This window comes from Salmo salar, chromosome 01 (assembly GCF_965601325.2).
Source record: "Salmo salar chromosome 01, fSalSal1, whole genome shotgun sequence".
NCBI lineage: Eukaryota > Metazoa > Chordata > Actinopteri > Salmoniformes > Salmonidae > Salmo > Salmo salar.
The window spans coordinates 133,939,066-133,961,457 of record NC_138291.1 but is presented as its reverse complement, the minus strand read 5'-3'; the positions used below and the strand labels follow the sequence as shown (position 1 = coordinate 133,961,457).

Here is a 22,392-nt window from a genome sequence, read left to right as displayed (position 1 = left end):
TTTCCCGGTCGGAATATTATCGCTTTTATTACGAGGAAAATGGCATAAAAATGGATTTTAAACAGCGGTTGACATGCTTCGAAGTACGGTAATGGAATATTTCGAATTTTTTTGTCACGAAACGCATCGGGCGCATGACCCTTATTTACCCTTCAGATAGTGTCTTGAACGCACGAACAAAACGCCGCTATTTGGATATAACTATGGATTATTTGGGACCAAACCAACATTTGTTATTGAAGTAGAAGTCCTGGGAGTGCATTCTGACGAAGAACACCAAAGGTAATCAAACTTTTCTAATAGTAAATCGGAGTTTGGTGAGTGCCAAACTTGCTGGGTGTCTAAATAGCTAGCCTGTGATGGCTGGGCTATCTACTTAGAATATTGCAAAATGTGCTTTCACCGAAAAGCTATTTTAAAATCGGACATAGCGAGTGCATAGAGGAGTTCTGTATCTATAATTCTTAAAATAATTGTTATGCTTTTTGTGAACGTTTATCGTGAGTAATTTAGTAAATTCACCGGAAGTATGCTAGTTCTGAACGTCACATGCTAATGTAAAAAGCTGGGTTTGATATAAATATGAACTTGATTGAACAAAATATGCATGTATTGTATAACATAATGTCCTAAGATTGTCATCTGATGAAGATCATCAAAGGTTAGTGATGCATTTAGCTGTGGTTTGGGTTTATGTGACATTATATGCTAGCTTGAAAAATGGGTGTCTGATTATTTCTGGCTGGGTACTCTGCTGACATAATCTAATGTTTTGCTTTCGTTGTAAAGCCTTTTTGAAATCGGACAGTGTGGTTAGATTAACGAGAGTCTTGTCTTTAAAATGGTGTAAAATAGTCATATGTTTGAGAAATTGAAGTAATAGCATTTCTAAGGTATTTGAATATCGCGCCACGGGATTACACTGGCTGTTGAGTAGGTGGGACGCTTGCAGCCCAGAGAGGTTAAATCAGAGTATCTCTTCCCACACTGACCACAGCTATAAAGCTTCTCCCCTGTGTGGGTTCTCTGCTGTGATTTCAGGTGACTTGACTGAGTAAAGCTTTTCCCACACCGATCACAGCTATACAGCTTCTGTCCTGTGTGTGTTCTCTGGTGTGATATCAGGTTGTTTGACTGAGTAAAACTCTTCCCACATTGATCACAGCTATAAGGCTGCTCTCCTGTGTGTGTTCTCTTGTGTAGGAGTAGTTCCCTTGAGGTGATAAAGCTCATTCCGCAGTCAGAGCAGTGGTAAGGCTTCTCTCCTGTGTGTATTCTCTTGTGTGCAGTCAGGTTAGCTGAGGTAGCAAAACTTTTTCCACATTGATCACAGCCATATGGTTTCTCTCCTGTGTGAATTCTTAGGTGTGATTTCAATGAATATGATCGAGAGAAACTCATTCCACACTGAGAGCAGCTATAAGGTTTCTCTCCTGTATGGATTCTCTGGTGTGTTGTAAGTTCTGATGAAGAAGAGCATCTCTTCCCACATTGATCACAGTTATAAGATTTCTCTCCTGTGTGAATTCTCTGGTGTACTTTTAGTGAATTAGATCTTGAGTAACTCTTCCCACAGTCAGAGCAGCAGTGAGGTTTCTTCCCTGTGGGTCTCCGCTGGTGTTTCTTGAGGTGTTCTGATCTGGAGAGACTCTTCTCTGCCTTGTCAGCATCATGATGTTGTTGAGGCTCCCCAGAAGATCCACAATAGTCCCGTCTCTCTCCTGTGTGAACGTCAAAGTCAGATAGTCAATATAGTGAATGTTTAAATACTTTTACAATTGTCTTCTAAGTCAGTTTTTGGTCCACCAGCCACTGCGGTAGGTAGATGAAAACCCCCCACAAAAGACGAATGAGCAGGCTTTGTAATGTTTCTAAACCCCGGAAATGTATTAGAAGTAAGAAGTAATGTGGGATATTTGCTCCATGTAATGTTTTTTTGACCCGTCTCCTTTAACCAATGTGTTAAAATAATTCATTTAGATACAATAGTAATGATGAACAGTGGTACAACTGGACATCAAGAACCACCAAAGGGCCGGTCCTGACAGATAAATTGCTGATTGATGCAGATGATTTATTATTATAGTTTATGTCTCTACGCTGACATTTATTAAAAGGAGTTCATGTGCTCCTAAGTTTATATTTAGGTGCACATGAATACATTAATTACAAGGAGTACATGTGCTCTTAAGAGCACACGAATACATTTAGGAGCACAAGTATTGGAGTGTTTTAGAAGGTTCTGTGAATGTTCCATGTTCAATGAAAGTATTGGAGTCATTAGGGCCGTTACCGTGGTAACAGGGCGCTGGGTGTCTGTGAGGCGTTATTTTGATTTCCCACTTGTCTTCTGGACAAAACACGCCCACTGAAGCTGAAGTGCTGCGATTGGTTACTCACCGATAGTCTGGATAATCCTCCTGATTGGCTAGCTGAAGAGAGCACCAGGCACCATGATATAGCTTGCTAGGTGCGCTAATGCCATAGAGAATGATAAGAGGCCTCTAGTGGCCAAAAGAGTGTATTAGCATGGGCAGCGCCATTGAGGGGCTTCCACCATTTTGATGTAGGCAACTGGGTGGGACTTCCAACTTCAATGGCTGATCCCTCCTGGTCGACCCTGTTGGAGTCATGTCCAACCATCAGGAGGGATCAGCCAATCACGAAGAAGAAAATTGACTAGTTTAAAATGGATATTGCCCATGCAGTCACAGACTCTAAAATGGCACAGATAAAGATGAGTCCTCTATCTCTATGGCTTCAGCCTTCCTACTAGAGACCACTAATAAACTCATAGGGGTCAGGCAGACTGATTTATCTTCTCCCTGCCGGCAGACACAACATGTCTATTATAATAAGCATTCTGCCTATGAAATACTTACTTTGGAGAGCAATGCGTTTTATTGCTTTTTCCCCCTTAAACACACAGATCCCCTCTCTCCATTGGGATTCTCTGCCTCTAACCCTATTACAAGGGCTGAGTCACTGGCGTACTGGTGTTCTTCCATGCCGTCCATGGGAGGGGTGCGTCACTTGAGTGGGCTGAGTCACTGACGTGGTCTTGATGTCTGGGTTGACGCCCCCCCCTTGGGTTGTGCCGTGGCGGAGATCTTTGTGGGCTATACTCGGCCTTGTCTTAGGATGGTAAGTTGGTGGTTGGAGACATCCCTCTAGTGGTGTGGGGGCTGTGCTTTGGCAAAGTGGGTGGGGTTATATCCTGCCTGTTTGGCCCTGTCCGGGGGTTTCATCGGATGGGGCCACAGTGTCTCCTGATCCCTCCTGTCTCAGCCTCCAGTATTTATGCTGCAGTAGTTTATGTGTCGGGGGGCTAGGGTCAGTCTGTTACATCTGGAGTATTTCTCTTGTCTTATCCGGTGTCCTGTGTGAATTTAAATATGCTCTCTCTAATTCCCTCTTTCTCTCTTTCTTTCTTTCTCTCGGAGGACCTGAGCCCTAGGACCATGCCTCAAGACTACCTGGCATGATGACTCCTTGCTGTCCCCAGTCCACCTGGCCGTGCTGCTGCTCCAGTTTCAACTGTTCTGCCTGCGGCTATGGAACCCTGACCTGTTCACCGGACGTGCTTGTTGCACCCTCGACAACTACTATGATTATTATTATTTGACCATGCTGGTCATTTATGAACATTTTAACATCTTGACCATGTTCTGTTATAATATCCACCCGGCACAGCCAGAAGAGGACTGGCCACCCCTCATAGCCTGGTTCCTCTCTAGGTTTCTTCCTAGGTTTTTGGCCTTTCTAGGGAGTTTTTCCTAGGGAGTTTTTCCTAGCCACCGTGCTTCTTTCACATGCATTGCTTGCTGTTTGGGGTTTTAGGCTGGGTTTCTGTACAGCACTTTGAGATATCAGCTGATGTACGAAGGGCTATATAAATACATTTGATTTGATTTGAACACCTCCGCTGGATCAGCTGGTTTATACGAGTCCTAAAATGCAGTTCCTTCCAACACTCATGGAAACCAAACGTCCCATCTTTCTAAGGAAAAATGTCTACCTTGAAGTTGCACACTACAGTAGCAGAATATAGTGGCAAACGCAGTAGGCCCTGTTTCATTCTGTCCCCCAATACCACAGACATAGTAACACATGGGGCCCTGTTTTATTCTGTCCACCACAGCCATAGTAACACATGGGGCCCTGTTTCATTCTGTTCACCAATACCACAGCCATAGTAACACATGGGGCCCTGTTTCATTCTGTCCACCAATACCACAGCCATAGTAACACATGGGGCCCTGTTTCATTCTGTCCACCAATACCACAGCCATATTAACACATGGGGCCCAGTTTCATTCTGTCCACCAATACCACAGCCATAGTAACACATGGGGCCCTGTTTCATTCTGTCCACCAATACCACTGCCATTCATTGACTGATCTGAGACAGCAATGCCACTCATACAACAAACACATTTTTCATTTAACATGTAAATGATATTTTGTTATTCCATCAAACTAACAAAGCATTGGCACATGGACATTCAAAAACATGTAAATTATATTTTGCTGTTCCATCAAACAAAGCATTGACAGATTGACATTCAAAAACGTAATTGGATCAATTTATTTTGCAATGTCACATGAATCATGAAATACTGTACATTCATTATATTTATCAATCAACTGTACAATGTTCCATTAGTGCTGAAATAAACACTTAGAGGTATTTACACAGACTCTGCTCCCACAGGGTTCTGGAATCCCTGGCTATCTCAACTCTGACCCTAAATAAACTGCTCTGGGAGCTTCTGGTAGAAGTGCAGCATTGGTCCATTGGAGTGGGTCTTTTCTGTGGGGTCGGGGGTTTCGTCTTTCATCTTGGGAAAACAAGTTAAGACGATACAGACAACTGTTGAACAACTATTAAATGGAAGAAAAAGAAAATGGTGGTGTCAACACGACACGGATCTGAATAAATAGCCTCATACATTCATGTCAAACACGTTTAGCCTACAACTACCATGATGCTCTAGTGCCTTTATTTAGGATTTTGGGAGGTTTTACTCACTACCACAGTGTGCCAGGTTGTCAATGGCTTTACTCTCTACCACAGTGTGCCAGGTTGTCAATGGCTTTACTCTCTACCACAGTGTGCCAGGTTGTCAATGGCTTTACTCACTACCACAGTGTGCCAGGTTGTCAAGGGCTTTACTCACTACCACAGTGTGCCAGGTTGTCAAGGGCTTTACTCACTACCACAGTGTGCCAGGTTGTCAAGGGCTTTACTCACTACCACAGTGTGCCAGGCAGTTTTGTTGAGCGTTTCAATGCCATGACTGAGGGTATCATGTCTGTTGCAGATGCAGTTGATGAGCTTATTTCTCGAGTCAGTTGTTTGAATGGAGCTAGGAGTGTGTTCATGTTTCCAAGTTTCAAACATGTTCTCATTGAAATGGCAGCAGCGGTATGAGAACCAGCACATTCTTGAGCATGCAATACGGCTTTCCTCAGTACGAAATCCTCGTCGACCCACTGTGCTGTCAGACTCAGCATGCTCATGGGGCTGACATCGCTGGTCCAAATGTCAGTCGTGAAGCTAATAGCAGTGACGCCCATAGCAAGTAGCTCATGGATGTGCGTTTCAACAATACTGTGTAACTCCGTTAAGACAAAATCTGTAAAATAGCTCCTACTTGGTAGTGTGTACCGGTGCTCACATCTGTAAAATAGCTCCTACTTGGTAGTGTGTACCGGGACTCGACCAGTCGGCGAAAGCTCACATCATCCACGACACAGAACGGTTGATTGTCAAGGGCAGTGAATTCCATTATCTTGGCGTTAACGTATTTCGCTTTGAGTTGTCTCGCTGAAATGTTCTTACTCTTTCAAATGATTGCTGGACTTGTTGACTGCTTGATCCACACAGCAGACATTGTGGGCTAGGTTAGGAATGCTGTGTTGCACGTGTAGCGCAACATTTTTTGTGGCGTCATTACGTCATCTACCTACGTTATACATGTATGCACGTCAGTTTTGACATCAGTTTTGCACATTGCAGTTAAACTAGACAACGGGCCGATTATAGATCATATCGTCCGATTCCGATATGCTTACCGATATATCGTGCATCCCTACCTCCGGTGATCAGACCTTCAGATGACCGTTCCTCCAGCTAAGCATAACCTCAATAAAAACTGACAAACCTCAATGCTGAGTACTCTGAGATATTATTCCCAGGGTTGGCACAGTGAAATATCTCCTTGTTGGTCACCCAGGGCATGAGGTTTCCTCTCCACTCAGCCTCTCCTCTGAGGACACATCCTCCTCAACAACTACTTTCTAATGATTCTTAGTGATACGAATTACTGGTGACACTCATGTCAAAATAAGGCCCCTTAGTTTACAATTGCTGCTGACTTGATTAGCTAACTTTATTTATATAACGTTAACTTAGCTAGAGACTAGCGTTGAATAACAAATACCTAGCTAGCTAGCAACTCATTTACTCTGTAACCTAGCGTTGAATAACAACTAACTAGCTAGCGAATCATTCCCTCTGTAACCTAGCGTTGAATAACAACTAGCTAGCGACTCATTCCGTCTGTAACCTAGCGTTGAATAACAACGAGCTAGCGACTCATTCCCTCTGTAACCTAGCGTTGAATAACAGCTAGTGACTAGTTTACCAAAGCAGAAAATAGGACTCAGAGGATATATGAACTTTATTACCTTGTCTGTGTCCTATCGGAGTCCTCCATCTTCACCAGCTGATGGGGAAACCATATGAAGTAACTCTGGTCAGTTTCACGCTCTGATTTCAGCGCGGGCAAAGCGCTCGAGGAAACTCTGGTGCGGTTTGGCGGGAAGGCAACGAAGATCTCTCGCTCGAGACTAACGACCAGCAGCCAATCACAGCGCTTCAGCGGGGGCGTGTCTTGCCCAGAATACAACCAGCAGCAAATCACAGCACCTGCAGCTTCAGCGGGGGCGTGTCTTGTCCAGAATATGAGCGTGAAATCAAATGACGCGTCTGTGATTGATAGACGAGAATTCTGATGTATCTTCACCAGCAGAAGACAGTGAGAGCAAACTCCAACATTGAAAAACAACGACGATAGCACTTTATGTATCTAGTCCCCCCATTTGGAGAAGTCATAAGTCTTTGGAAAAATAGTCAAAAGTTACATGTGTTTTGCCCATAGAAACTGAATGAACTGTCATTTAAGTCACTTTTATTTTCAGTCAGAAATAGAAGATGTTTCTGGACACTACCATAATGATTATGGATAATCATGAATGGATTCATGATTAATGATGAGTGACAAAGAGGCACAAAGATCATACACCCCCAGCTTTCTCACTCATCATTCATGATTTTTCTTAATCGTGGGGCGATTCCACGACAGGACAGCCATGCTTTTTACATTTAAATCAGAAACATTTAAATCAGAAACAATGAGGAGAGAGGAGAGGAGAGTACTGGAGAGGAGAGGAGAGGACCGACCATCCATGATATCAACATTATAGTTTTACCATTAGAATATAGGCTACAGTGTTTGTTTCCATATTGTTTCCAAACATTGGAGTAAAACAACCTATTTTGGATTTGATGGGGGTGCGACAGTTGAAATTAGCATTTATACGTTACTTTGTTCAACAATATATGGCATTGGTATATATAAATGGATATAGGAAGTGCATAATGCCGTTTTAAAACCACACATCAGTTCAACAACTTAAGAGTTTGTGCCAGTTATTGAGATTAGGACGTAATGGTGTTGATCTGACCTGTCTCCCCCTCTTCTTCCTCCTCTTTCAATATGACAGTTCTCTCCCTCCTCCTCCTCACTTTCTACTTCTATTTTTACTGTAACATCCTCCTCTTCCTTCTCCTCTTTCACGACAATGTTCAGCCCCAGAGCTTCTTTCTCCGTCCAGTAGACTTCCTCTTCTTTAACAGGAGGGGAGTAGTTTAGCGAGCTCATGGTCGGGATGTTAGCTAGCTATCATTAGCGGCTAGTGCTAAGTTAACGAGACAGCTGATGTAGCTGACTACCAACAACAACGTAAATATTAAATTAAATGGGCAACTAGTAGATACGAAAGAAGTGGGTTTAAAACACTGTGACTAATATCAACCTAAACAGTCTAAAGAGCTTGAATCGGTCGGCTATATTGGTTCGCTAGCTACTGAGGCGGCGGACTAGCTGTTATTGTTGAAGTGTCCCGTCCACTAGATTATACGTCACACGCTGGCTGCATCGCCTAAAAGACAAAAACAACTTTGTCATCTTTTGTTTTTTAAATAAAGTGGTGAAATGCAGTTGCAACATCAGTTTTTTCCAATCATAAATTCATTATATGTACCCATTGATTATTGAAGAATATAACTTGTTTCATGAGTTTAGTTCAACTGTCGTACCCCGTCAGAACCCAAACTATAAACTACTCGGTCTGGGCGTAGGGTTTGAGCCTGAAGGTAGGGAGGGGCAGGTCCTCTTGCTGCTCCGTAGGTCTAGTAGTGGGAGCGAGCTTCGAGTGTGCGGAGGAGCAGGGTGACATGGGAGAACTTGGGAAGGTTGAACACCAGGCGGGCTGCGGCGTTCTGGATAAATTGCAGCGAATTGATGGCACAAACGGGGAGCCCAGCAAACAATGTTATTCTGGTTAAACAGTGAGAGACTCGTTGATTATGGACTAACAATCTAACAGTTTGAAGGGCACAACTCATGTTATTCTGGTTAAACAGTGAGAGACTAGTTGACGAAGGAGTGGGGATTTTTGGACAATTAGGAAATAATGTCATGTTTTACTCGTACCTCAGCCAGCATTGTGAATAGTGTCTGAGGCGTGACAGGCCATGGCAGTAAATCTAATACTTAGGTGCTTTTAGTCATTCATGAAAGGTCTGTGTTGGTTAGAAGTTACATCTCTGGCCATGCTGGCAGGGTCTGAATCAAACCCAATGTCCAGTAGAATTAATCTGTTTGATCCATTTGTTTGTTTCAGATTTCAGTAGTTGAATCCTTTGACATATTGTTGATTTCAAAATTGTTGATTTTCAACAAATGAACTGGGTCGGTTGAAAAGTGATACTAATTGTACATACAATGCACTATTTTGACAGTGGAAGATATACTGAATATATACTGTTTTTCATACTAAGATTGACCAAGATACGTGTTGCTTTTGCACATACTTGTTCATTGGTTTAGCAAGAGTCTGTTGATTGGTCAGTCATTGGGTTAATTTATTTTGCAATATGTTCAAATCAAGCTATATTTATACAGCACATTTCAGACATGGATGCAACACAATGGCTTCACAGGAAAAAAATTATTAAAAACTATGAAAATAAACAGAAATATTTACTACACAAGAAACATAAGAGGATAAAAAACAGACTAACAACTGAGACTAATGAGCACCCTAAGGAAATGTCATTGGATGCAACATCCAACCCCAACAAGATGGACAAGCCAGCACAGATGTAACACATTCTGACTAACGAGGTGACCAATCGGTTCGCCCTACGTGCTGTGGTGGAAATTCTACCCATAATCAATAATGAGGAGAGGCAAAATGAATAATCAATCAAGGTTTTTACTTTTATTAAAATACTTGTTATCACAAGGAGGCTTGCTTCTAGGTTATATACACTTTCTCAGGATAGGTGCAACTTCAGAGATGACGTACAATGGTTCCAAACACCAACCAACACTGTGGAGACAAGTGATTGGTTTCCCATTACTGGCGCCATCACTTCACATGGTTTGTAATAAACAATGTTTCCTTCTGATCTCCTTTGCCTTACTCCCTGCTGATATTCTACCTAGCAACAGGGACATGTGATCGATGCTGATATTCTGCCTAGCAACAGGGACATGTGATCGATGCTGATATTCTGCCTAGCAACAGGGACATGTGATCGATGCTGATATTCTGCCTAGCAACAGGGACATGTGATCAATGCTGATATTCTGCATAGCAACAGGGACATGTGATAGATGCTGATATTCTGCATAGCAACAGGGACATGTGATCGATAAGCCTGACTTCTCCCCTCTCTGGACCCAAAGTGACTGAGGCCCATTTGAGGGAGGAAGTGCAGCTGCCAACACCAGAGTCAGAAAGGAGACATTCTAATAGCAAGAGGTCAATAGTTCATATCAGCATATTCTGCAGATAAGACACCTTAATTATCTATGTTACTTAGCTAATTCTGATTTCTCCACCACAATCTTTTCCCAGAAACAGGCTCCAAAACAATAGCTCTGTTACTGGTGTGCAGGATATAACCTTTACTCTGTCGAGGATCAAGAGGTACCAGTCAGTTTCTGTCATATTCTTGGCTGAGTGTCCGAACATCATGGGCTCATTCTACACACACAGAACAGTTAGAACAGGCCTCTATCAACACACTTTTCTATGTTATAGGAGTTAAGTTCTTTACCAATCTCAAGCCCAATGCCTCGGCTTAAAGAATTATATTTTACTACATAAGCATTAGTAAGGTTTAACAGAAAATTCCCTCACAGTGCTAACAAGCTATACGTGCTAAAGTCCAACCTCAAAACATAAATGGAAAAACCAAAGCCTGTAACACCTTCCCCCTTAAGACAACAAATATATCCTATATTTTTGTTGGACAAGTTCTCACCACCAAAAGAAAACAACTTCCATTTCACATTATAACCAACTACAATGCTTCACCTTCTACAATATAAACATATCAACTGGCTGTCAACAATTAAACTAGCTTCTAGAACTCTCGTCTTCCTAAAACTCACTAGCTTCTAGAACTCTCGTCTTCCTAAAACCCACTAGCTTCTAGAACTCTCGTCTTCCTAAAACTCACTAGCTTCTAGAACTCTGGTCCCCTTGGAACGAGCCCACACAAAACTCATCTCCAAAACGGAAAAACATGCAGTCAAAATAAATTGTGATCTATGGCAACGCACTGGCTAAACGCAAAACACAAAACTTTTTGACTGCCCACCCTTGAGACAATCAAGTTGTCCTAACCATGGACATGTCTGATTTCAAGAGGAAACTCCTGCAATATCCGTAGTGACTTTCCACCTCACTGCAGAGCTTCTCTCTCTTTTCAGGGTTCACTAGATACGCATGTTGTTGGATCTGGGCCCAGTCCCCAATGTCATGCAATAGTACATTTGGGTTGGCACATGTGAGAATTAACCCTGATATTCTAAAAGCAGGGCAAGAATGTCAATATAATTGTACCAACAAATTGTCAGTTGGTTGCATAAATAATTATCATTACTAAATGTTACATGAACAGTAAAAATGAAATATTTGGTTGCATCATCATATTTTCAACAGATCTTCAATTACATTATGCTAGGTGGGATATCCCCAATGTCAAAACACAGTTTTAGCATGTCTAAATCAATAACCAATATGCAGAAACAGTTTGTGATATATTGAAAACCTAAACATAAAATGTGAAACATACACAAACGTCTGCCACAATAATCATATTACTTGCATCTTTTAAAATGCACAAGCATCAAAATTGCTGTCGTTTTGACAAGTAGCAATAAATCACTGATATCGATTAGGGGGGAAATCAGGCTGTACATGCTGTTGAAACTAACACAACTAAAAAACACATGGAAATGGGAGATATATTTTACCTCACTCGTTAGAGGACAACCAGCAGAAGACAGTCAGCTACATTTTGGAGTGATACATTTAAATGTAGGGGTCGCTAAACAAAGGAACACAACACTTATTTGTCATAACTCATCGATATCATGTTGAAATCAATTGTGCGAGAGGAGGTAGATGAGGTTGCACGTCCTGTTAAAACGAACGGCTCAAAAACCACACAGAATCTGGGAGTAATGTGTACATCCCTGGTTAGAGGACAATTTGTAGAAAACAGCTAGCTACATTTTGAAGTGTTGCATTTTGATTCCAGAGGGTCACCAACGTGGTAAGTGTAACACAATTATTTTTTTGTTAGTCACTTTTTGTTAAATCACATAAATAGTACTCTTCCATTTCAGAGCCTGGATTTTTCCCCTGAGGCTAATATCCATATCATGCTGAAATCAATAGAACAGGGGGCATACGTTTAGGGTTCTACATTGTGACATCATTCATATACTCCTACTACAATGTTAAAACATTCTACATTGTGACATCATTAAAATACTCCTACTACAATGTTAAAACATTATACATTGTGACATCATTAAAATACTCCTACTACAATGTTAAAACATTATACATTGTGACATTATTTCATTGATATCATGAAACAACTCCTTCATGTATTTTCTGATGTTTGATCAGAGATCTTTTATCAAAGTATCTCTTGTCACATTGATCACAACTATAAGGGTTCTCTCCTGTGTGTATTCTCTGGTGCAATTTTAAATCACTTAAGCTAACAAAACTCTTTTCGCAGTCAGAGCAGTGTTATCCTCTTCGGGCTAGGGGACAGTAGTCGGAAGTTTGGATAAATGCGGTGCCCAAAGTAAACTGCCTGTTAGTCAGGCCCAGAAGCTAGGATATGCATATAATTGGTAGTATTGGATAGAAAACACTCTAAAGTTTCCAAAACTGTTAAAATAATGTCTGTGAGCATAACAGAACTGATATGGCAGGCGAAAACCCGAGGACAATCCATCCAGATTTTTTTTCTTCAGCTCACCTCTGTTTACAATGGCTGGGAATGGGAATATAAAAGGAAGTCCTCCCAGATTGCAGTTCCTAGGGCTTCCACTAGATGACAACAGTCTTTAGAAAGAGTTTCAGGCTTGTTTAAAAAAAAAGAGCTAGAATTTGTAGTTTTTCTAAGTGGCTCCCATTTTGGCTGTAGTGTTTGTAGCGCGTTCCGGTGAGTGTGCGTACTTCGTTATTTATCTCCGGTAATGGTCTCCAGTATTCTCCGTCTTAAATTTGATAGTTTATTTACATAATAGGGTACCTGAGGATTGATTAAGAACATTGGTTGACTTGTTTAGAAGAAGTTTATTGGTAACTTACAGGATTTATTTGTATGCATTTTGAACTTGGGAAACCGGTGGATTACTGAGTCAAGCGCGCCATTGAAACGTACTTTTTTGGGATATAAAGAAGGACTTTGTCGAACAAAAGGACCATTTGTTATGTACCTGGGACCCTTGTGATTGCAACCAGATGAAGATCTTCAAAGGTAAATGATTTATTTTATCGCTACTTCTGCCTTTCGTGACGTATTTGCTCGGTTGGAAAATGTATGTAATGCTTTTGTGTGCAGATAATCGCATGGTGTGCTTTCGCTGTAAAACCTTTTTGAAATCTGACAACGCGGCAGGATTGAGAAGAAGTTAAGCTTTTAAATGACGTATGACACTTGTATTTTCATGAATGTTTAATATTACGGTTTCTGAAATTTGAATTTGGCGCTCTGCAATTTCACCGGATGTTGGCCAGGTGGGACAGTGGCGTCCCAATGATCTGTAAGACGTTATGATTTCTCTCCTGTGTGCGTTCTCAGGTGTACTTTCAGGCAGCTTGCCTGAATAAAACTCTTCCCACATTGAGTACAACTATATGGTTTCTCTCCTGTGTGTGTCCGCTGGTGTAATATCAGTCCATTTGGCTGAGTAAAACTCTTCCCACATTGATTACAGCTATATGGTTTCTCTCCTGTGTGTATTCTCTGGTGCATTACCAAGGAGCTTGACCGAGTGAAACTCTTCCCACATTGAGTACAGCTACATGGTTTATCTCCTGTGTGTGTTCTCTTGTGTACTTTCAGAGAGCTAGATGTAGTAAAACTCTTCCCACATTGAGTACAGCTAAATGGTTTCTCTCCTGTGTGTGTTCTCTGGTGTACCGTCAGAGAGCTAGATGTAACATAACTCTTCCCACATTGATCACAGCTATAAGATTTATCTCCTGTGTGTGTTCTCTGGTGTAAAGTCAGATAGCTAGATGTAACATAACTCTTCCCACATTGATCACAGCTATAAGGTTTCTCTGTTGTGTGTGTTTTCTGATGTTTAGTCAGATTGGAAGATGTAGTAAAACTCTTCCCACATTGAGTACAGCTATAAGATTTCTCTCCTGTGTGAATTAGCAGGTGTGTTTTCAATGAATATGATCTAGAGAAACTCATTCCACAATGAGAGCAGTGGTACGGCTTTTCTCCTGTGTGGATTCTCCGGTGTATTTCAAGTTCTGATTTAGATTTGCAGTTCTTTTCACAGTCAGAGCAGCAGTAAGGATTATTCAATGTGGGTCTCTGCTGGTGTTTCTTGAGGTGTTCTGATCTGGAGAGACTCTTCTCTGCCTCGTCAGCATCACGATGTTGTTGAGACTCCCCAGAGGACCCAGGATAGTCACATCTCTCTCCTGTGTGAACGACAAAGTTAAACAGATGGTTTAAGTCCCACAACAGCAGAAATCCATTGTTTATTTGAGGTCAAAGGTGATGCCCAGAGCGTACCCATGAAGTTGTACAACAATTGACGTCTGTTAAATTATTTGACAATTGTCTTAATACAGTCAACAATAGCAACAATAGTCATATTTTGTCTTGTTTTCACATTAGTAGTAACATCAATAACTACTGGAAGATCCTAACAGTAACACACACCTACTGTATGACCCATAACTTCACCTAACAACAACAACATAGGTAAAGTCATGGGTCCTACAGTACGTCTATGTTGTTGTTGTTAGGTAAAGTTATGGGTCCTACAGTAGGCCTATGTTGTTGTTAGGTAAAGTCATGGGTCCTACAGTAGGTCTAACAACAACATAGGCCTACTGTAGGACCCATAACTTTACCTAACAACAACAACAACATAGACGTACTGTAGGACCCATAACTTCACCTAACAACATAGACCTACTGTAGGACCCATAACTTCCTCTAACAACAACAACATAGACCTACTGTAGGACCCATAACAACAACAACATAGACCTACTGTAGGACCCATAACTTCACCTAACAACATAGACCTACTGTAGGACCCATAACTTCACCTAACAACATAGACCTACTGTAGGATGCATAACTTCACCTAACAACAACATAGACCTAATAACATAGACTCTAAAGGAGAGTCTCACTCTTGAATCAAAAGAATTTGCAAAAAACTACACTGCTCAAAAAAATAAAGGGAACACTTAAACAACACAATGTAACTCCAAGTCAATCACACTTCTGTGAAATCAAACTGTCCACTTAGGAAGCAACACTGATTGACAATAAATTTCACATGCTGTTGTGCAAATGGAATAGACAACAGGTGGAAATTATAGGCAATTAGCAAGACACCCCCAATAAAGGAGTGGTTCTGCAGGTGGGGACCACAGACCACTTCTCAGTTCCTATGCTTCCTGGCTGATGTTTTGGTCACTTTTGAATGCTGGCGGTGCTTTCACTCTAGTGGTAGCATGAGACGGAGTCTACAACCCACACAAGTGGCTCAGGTAGTGCAGCTCATCCAGGATGGCACATCAATGCGAGCTGTGGCAAGAAGGTTTGCTGTGTCTGTCAGCGTAGTGTCCAGAGCATGGAGGCGCTACCAGGAGACAGGCCAGTACATCAGGAGACGTGGAGGAGGCTGTAGGAGGGCAACAACCCAGCAGCAGGACCGCTACCTCCGCCTTTGTGCAAGGAGGGGCAGGAGAAGCACTGCCAGAGCCCTGCAAAATGACGTCCAGCGGTAGCCTGACTGCCATTAGGTACCGAGATGAGATCCTCAGACCCCTTGTGAGACCATATGCTGGTGCGGTTGGCCCTGGGTTCCTCCTAATGCAAGACAATGCTAGACCTCATGTGGCTGGAGTGTGTCAGCAGTTCCTGCAAGAGGAAGGCATTGATGCTATGGACTGGCCCGCCCGTTCCCCAGACCTGAATCCAATTGAGCACATCTGGGACATCATGTCTCGCTCCATCCACCAATGCCACGTTGCACCACAGACTGTCCAGGAGTTGGCGGATGCTTTAGTCCAGGTCTGGGAGGAGATCCCTCAGGAGACCATCCGCCACCTCATCAGGAGCATGCCCAGGCATTGTAGGGAAGTCATACAGGCACGTGGAGGCCACACACACTACTGAGCCTCATTTTGACTTGTTTTAAGGACATTACATCAAAGTTGGATCAGCCTGTAGTGTGGTTTTCCACTTTACTTTTGAGTGTGACTCCAAATCCAGACCTCCATGGGTTGATAAATTGGATTTCCATTGATTATTTTTGTGTGATTTTGTTGTCAGCACATTCAACTATGTAAAGAAAAAAGTATTTAATAAGATTATTTCTTTCATTCAGATCTAGGATGTGTTGTTTAAGTGTTCCCTTTATTTTTTTGAGCAGTATATTTGACAGAGGAGATGGGGTACAAAAATCAAGAAATGAACTCTCAAGGACAGTCTAGCAAAATCCAAGCATTCTTGCATTCTTACTAAACTCTGATTTACCTCCCCAAAATACTCCTTCACAACGTCTATTTGCACCTCCGTCCATTTGGACCTACAAATGTAATGGCTGTGCTCAATGCAATGGCACTTATAAATATAGATCCTTCAAACACCCCCAAACAGGGAAACAGATCCCAATCAAAGGTGTTATCACGTGCACCACTAAGGCAGTTATTTATCTTAGAACTTTTTGGAAGCGAACCCCTTGATTTTGTCCCTACATTATATTGGCATCGAACACGCCACCCTCCCTAGGAGAGGGGGTGACCTCGACGATTTATTGTTAAAAACAAGAGGCTGCCTGGATCTTTAATTTAAAGAGCCTTGCTCCCGTCAGTCTCAACGTAGCCATTATTGTAATATTGCTATTCATTGTAAATGTTTGGAGTTCTATGGAGCCATATTGTATCTATGACCGTATGCTATACATTTATGTTTTTATGTGTTCTATTTATATCTGTAAATTAACCAATGATATCAGGCCACACTCGGACATGATTACAGACACCTGTGTGTGTCCTTTGACACAATATAAACCAGTTACCTGCAGTGTTTGTCATTATACCCTGATGAAGACAGCTTGTCTGTGGAAATGTTGGTTATTAGGTTATTAAATTATTGCATCTGAGCTCCTAGAGTGTGAGGTTCTCCTTTTCTTTTTCAGGCCACCGGGGTCTGACAACTTGGATGGCAAATTACTGAGGATAATAGCGGACGACATTGCCAGTCCTATTTGCCATATCTTCAATATAAGCCTACTAGAAAGTGAGAAAACCCTACCTTGTAACAACACAACTGATTTGCTCAAACGCATTAAGGAAATAAATTAAACAAATTGAACTTTTAATTATTAATTTTTCTGTGACAAATGGTGAATTAGTTATTGATTTATACCGCTTTTAAATGGCATTTTATAGATTTTATGTATTTCTATAAAATCAAAACTGGAATTTTTATTCAAAACAAAGATTGTAAAAGTATGCTAGACATTTATAGAATAAAACATACCTAGTTTGATGTTTTTGTGACAATCAATGAATTAGTTATTGATTTTTACAATTTTAAATGGCTTTTGGCCAATGTCTGTTGAATGTCTGAATGTGTAAATATAAATCCAACTTTACCTTGGTCTGAACTTTCATTGTCTAGGTCTCATTTTTAGCCATCTTACTCATTGCTAAAGCCAGGACATTGTTTGTGATTAGTTAACTATGAGAACCACACAAAGTCCATGGGGTGATCACGCTCTACAACTAAGGGTCAGTTTAGTTGGCGCAACGTAAGACAGTCTCATGTTCCAATTGTTTGTTTTAGTAGCATGAATTGTTCCTGGTCACACCAAGGTGAAGAGCGGAATAGTTGAAGGAATGATGTAATGTAATGGCATTGAAAACATTTGAAAAAAGGAGAATAGCTGTGTTTGAATACCCATACTAACATACTGTAACTACATTCTTAATGAGTATATACTACATACTATTAGTTAATTGTAGTATACTATAACTACATACTTAATGAGTATATACTACATACTATTAGTTCATTGTAGTATACTGTAACTACATACTTAATGAGTATATACTACATACTATTAGTTAATTGTAGTAAACTGTCGCTCTTCTCCTGTCTACCGGAAGTTTATGCTGTTGCTATGCAACCTCTTGCTAGCTAGCTAGTTAGCATAACACATTACTAGTTAGACATTTTACGACTTCGGGTGCGTTTTTAAATTAGATCTTGAATACCAGAGTGCCTCATAAATTCAGAGCGTTGTCAGATTGTCCGTTTGTAAATTCAGCCCGTTTCGCTCTCGGAGCCACTGGACGCTCCGGCCGAGGAGTTGGGTTGATTTGACCGTTCTGACCTTAGCTTGCTAGCTAAGGCTAAGCTAAGGTCCAGACACAAATGAGACTCTGCCCATTTTACTCGCCCTAGCAGAGCTGGTTAGGCAGTTTTCATGTTATCCAGAGTGACTGTAACTGTGCTGCTGGAAAACATTTAAATTACGTTTTTTTGCCTATGTTTACTGACACCTGGACATATTCAACGGGTGTTGAGCGCTAGTAAATTCATTATTCTGCTCTCTGGTACTTAGACGAGAGAGCTCTGAAATCAGAGTAGATAGCCAGAGCGAATTTATGAAAGCACCCGAATGTCCATTGAGAAAGCACAACGACTATACCGTTTAGCTATATTTACTATACCGATGTCAACAACTACAGACCAGTATCCCTTCTTTCTTTTCTCTCCAAAACTCTTGAACGTGCCGTCCTTGGCCAGCTCTCCTGCTATCTCTCTCAGAATGACCTTCTTGATCCTAATCAGTCAGGTTTCAAGACTGGGCATTCAACTGAGACTGCTCTTCTCTGTGTCACGGAGGCTCTCCGCACTGCTAAAGCTAACTCTCTCTCCTCTGCTCTCATCCTTCTAGACCTATCTGCTGCCTTTGATACTGTGAACCATCAGATCCTCCTCTCCACCCTCTCCGAGTTGGGCATCTCCGGCGCGGCCCATGCTTGGATTGCGTCCTACCTGACAGGTCGCTCCTACCAGGTGGCGTGGCGAGAATCTGTCTCCGCACCATGCGCTCTCACCACTGGTGTCCCCCAGGGCTCTGTTCTAGGCCCTCTCCTATTCTCGCTATACACCAAGTCACTTAGCTCTGTCATATCCTCACATGGTCTCTCCTATCATTGCTATGCAGACGACACACAATTAATCTTCTCCTTTCCCCCTTCTGATAACCAGGCGGCGAATCGCATCTCTGCATGTCTGTCAGACATATCAGTGTGGATGACGGATCACCAGCTCAAGCTGAACCTCGGCAAGACGGAGCTGCTCTTCCTCCCGGGGAAGGACTGCCCGTTCCATGATCTCGCCATCACGGTTGACAACTCCCTTGTGTCCTCCTCCCAGAGTGCTAAGAACCTTGGCGTGATCCTGGACAACACCCTGTCGTTCTCCACTAACATCAAGGCGGTGACCCGATCCTGTAGGTTCATGCTCTACAACATTCGCAGAGTACGACCCTGCCTCACACAGGAAGCGGCGCAGGTCCTAATCCAGGCACTTGTCATCTCCCGTCTGGATTACTGCAACTCGCTGTTGGCTGGGCTCCCTGCCTGTGCCATTAAACCCCTACAACTCATCCAGAACGCCGCAGCCCGTCTGGTGTTCAACCTTCCCAAGTTCTCTCACGTCACCCCGCTCCTCCGCTCTCTCCACTGGCTTCCAGTTGAAGCTCGCATCCGCTACAAGACCATGGTGATTGCCTACGGAGCTGTGAAGGGAACAGCACCTCCATACCTTCAGGCTCTGATCAGGCCCTACACCCAAACAAGGGCACTGCGTTCATCCACCACTGGCCTGCTGGCCCCCCTACCTCTGAGGAAGCACAGTTCCCGCTCAGCCCAGTCAAAACTGTTCGCTGCTCTGGCACCCCAATGGTGGAACAAGCTCCCTCACGACGCCAGGACAGCGGAGTCAATCACCACCTTCCGGAGACACCTGAAACCCCACCTCTTTAAGGAATACCTAGGATAGGATAAAGTAATCCTTCTAACCCCCCCCCCCCCCCCCCCCTTAAAAGATTTAGATGCACTATTGTAAAGTGGTTGTTCCACTGGATATCATAAGGTGAATGCACCATTTTGTAAGTCGCTCTGGATAAGAGCGTCTGCTAAATGACGTAAATGTAAATGTAAATGTAGCTAAGCTAAGAATGAAGGGAATAAGTCAATAAACGTTGGATAGTTAGTTAGATAGAATATAGTTCATATACTGCCAAGTTTGATGTATAAGTAGCCAACTAACGTTAGGTAGCTAGTTAACATACCGGTACATACCGCTGTAATAATATGCTAACAAATTGTCAGCCAAAATAACGGGTAAGGTAACTTATTTGGAAAGTCATTACTTTATTACATTGCTCAACATTTTCTTAACATTTGTCATAATTTGTTAAAACAATGAATTTGTATCGGCTCTCGTTTTACTTCGGCTGCATATTTTCCGCCATTTTCTTCAAATATGAAAACAATGTGAAGCCACGCCCATTTCCTGAAGAATTGCATTAGGGGCCCTAATGTACTGCGTGTTTACGTCATTATGGCGAATTTTGGTACGACATCCGGGAACTTTTGGCATACTAACTACATCATACTATGACCAATAAGCATACTATATACTCGATTAACATCACAAATAGTACGGTTAGTATGAGTATTTTAACACAGCTAATGACTTATCAACAGCTTTAACAATTTGACCCCGACAGGAAATCTACACTGGCAGTTATAGAAAGACCCATTTACTATATAACCATTGACTCTTGAAGAATATAACTTATAAATGCCTCAAAAGTTTCAACTTTATTACCTCACCAGAAACCAAAACATAAGCTCGTATAACGCCACTGTTTGTAAACAAGCACTGTATAGCGTCGACATATGGTAAAAACTATAATTTTGACCTCATGGATGGCCAGTCCTTGTATTTATAGTGTATTGAATTCAGGGGGTAGCCCTGAGCTGAACTCAAACCTGGGTCCAGCAACTGTCAAGCCAACACCTTATAACTGTTACGCCAAGATGTCTGAACTTCTTAACGAGGTCGCTAGGTGTTGGGTTACGGTTGCAACAATAGCTTTCTCTATGAATTTGAGAGTGGTTACATTTCTCCAGCCCCATCCCTCAGCTGTTTACCAAACCAAGTCTCAGGGCAAACATTTTGTTGCCGTTTAAATCCTAGGTTGCCCCTTTAAAAAAGCCACACAACAATCAATCAACCAATCTGCAGTTCAAACAATAACAAAGATGTAATTCCACCACTGTTTGGTTATAAGATGATGGGGCTGGAGAAATGTAACTACTCTCAAATTCATAGACGGACCTACTGATGCAAGGACTGACCATCCATGATATCAACATTATAGTTTTAACCATGTTTTGAGTGTTTACAGTGTTTGTTTATCATTTAAATTGTTTCTAAACATTGGAGTAAAAAAAGCTTATTTGGGGTTCTGATGGGGTAAACAGTTGAACTAAGCTCATGAGGCATGAGTTATATTCTTACAGAATCAATGGCTATAAATAAATCATTTGAAAAGTCTAAATATGGATGTAGCTATTGCATATTTACCCTTTAACACCACATATCAGTTCAACAACTGCAGAGTTTGTGCCTCTGCTTTTAAGACAGTACTTACTAGTGTTAATCAGGGCCCGTTTATCGTTAGAACCATTGGATGCCTTAACATGCCTTTGGGAAACCGAGCCCAGATATCCAGTTTCATCCTCGTCTTCTTCCAATGTGACAGTCATCTCCTCCTCCTCCTCCTCCTCCTTCACCCCAAAAACTGAATCCTCCTCTTTCTCTTCCTCTTTTTTAACTGTAACATCCTCCTCCTCTTTCACTCTGAACGTGTCTTCCTCTTGTTTAACTGAAACGTTTTTCTCTTCTTCTTTCACTGTAATAGCCTCACCCTCTACTTGTTTTTGTATTGTAACATCCTCTTCCTCCTCTTTCACGACAACGTTCAGCCACAGTCCCTCTTTCTCCGTCCAGCAGACCTCTTCTTTAGCAGGAGAGAAGCTAAGTGAGCTCATGGTCGGAGATGCTAGCTAGCTAGGCTAATGCTAACTTAACCAGCCCGCTAATACCAACAACACCGTAAATATGAAATTGAAACGGATAACTAACTAGACGACAGAAGTGGGTTTAAAACACAGTGGCTAAAGCGTCTAAAGAGCTTTATTGGTTCGGCTATTTTGTCTAGCAAGCTACGGAGGTCGCTGACGAACTGTTGCTGCTGTTGAAAGAAGCGTTCCGTCCACTAGATTATACGTCACACAGCAGCATCGCCTTAAAGCCGCACATTATGTATTGTTACACCATGTAGGAGCAGTATAGAAATAGTTTGTTTATTATATACATCTACATGATGTATTGTTACACCATGTAGCAGCAGTATAGAAATA

General features: G+C 41.9%; 2 protein-coding genes across 2 annotated transcripts; both read right to left on the bottom strand.

The window, feature by feature from the left end:
- Nucleotides 1-420: 420 nt before the first annotated feature.
- LOC145878091 (uncharacterized) lies at nucleotides 421-1,743 on the bottom strand (the record flags this gene model as incomplete). The annotated part of the gene is made up of 1 exon (XM_082973739.1): nucleotides 421-1,743. A coding segment is annotated over one exon (855 nt), but the record flags the coding sequence as incomplete, so codon positions are not given.
- Nucleotides 1,744-9,549: 7,806 nt separating this feature from the next.
- On the bottom strand, nucleotides 9,550-22,374 carry LOC106561187 (uncharacterized). The gene is made up of 2 exons (XM_014124870.3): nucleotides 21,621-22,374; nucleotides 9,550-14,334 (listed from the first exon to the last, which is right to left on the bottom strand). The coding sequence occupies exons 1-2, from the start codon at nucleotides 22,018-22,020 to the stop codon at nucleotides 13,445-13,447; spliced, it is 1,290 nt and encodes a 429-aa protein (XP_013980345.3). The 5' UTR covers nucleotides 22,021-22,374; the 3' UTR covers nucleotides 9,550-13,444.
- Nucleotides 22,375-22,392: the final 18 nt, after the last annotated feature.

What these genes read in the sequence shown, in the direction of transcription:
- LOC106561187 (XM_014124870.3), bottom strand. Translation starts at nt 22,020, where the DNA reads ATGAGCTCACTTAGCTTCTCTCCTGCTAAAGAAGAGGTCTGCTGGACG. An exon ending in ACGGGCCCTGATTAACACTA is followed by an intron (nt 14,335 to 21,620) that starts GTAAGTACTGTC and finishes TCGTTCACACAG; the next exon opens with GAGAGAGATGTGACTATCCT.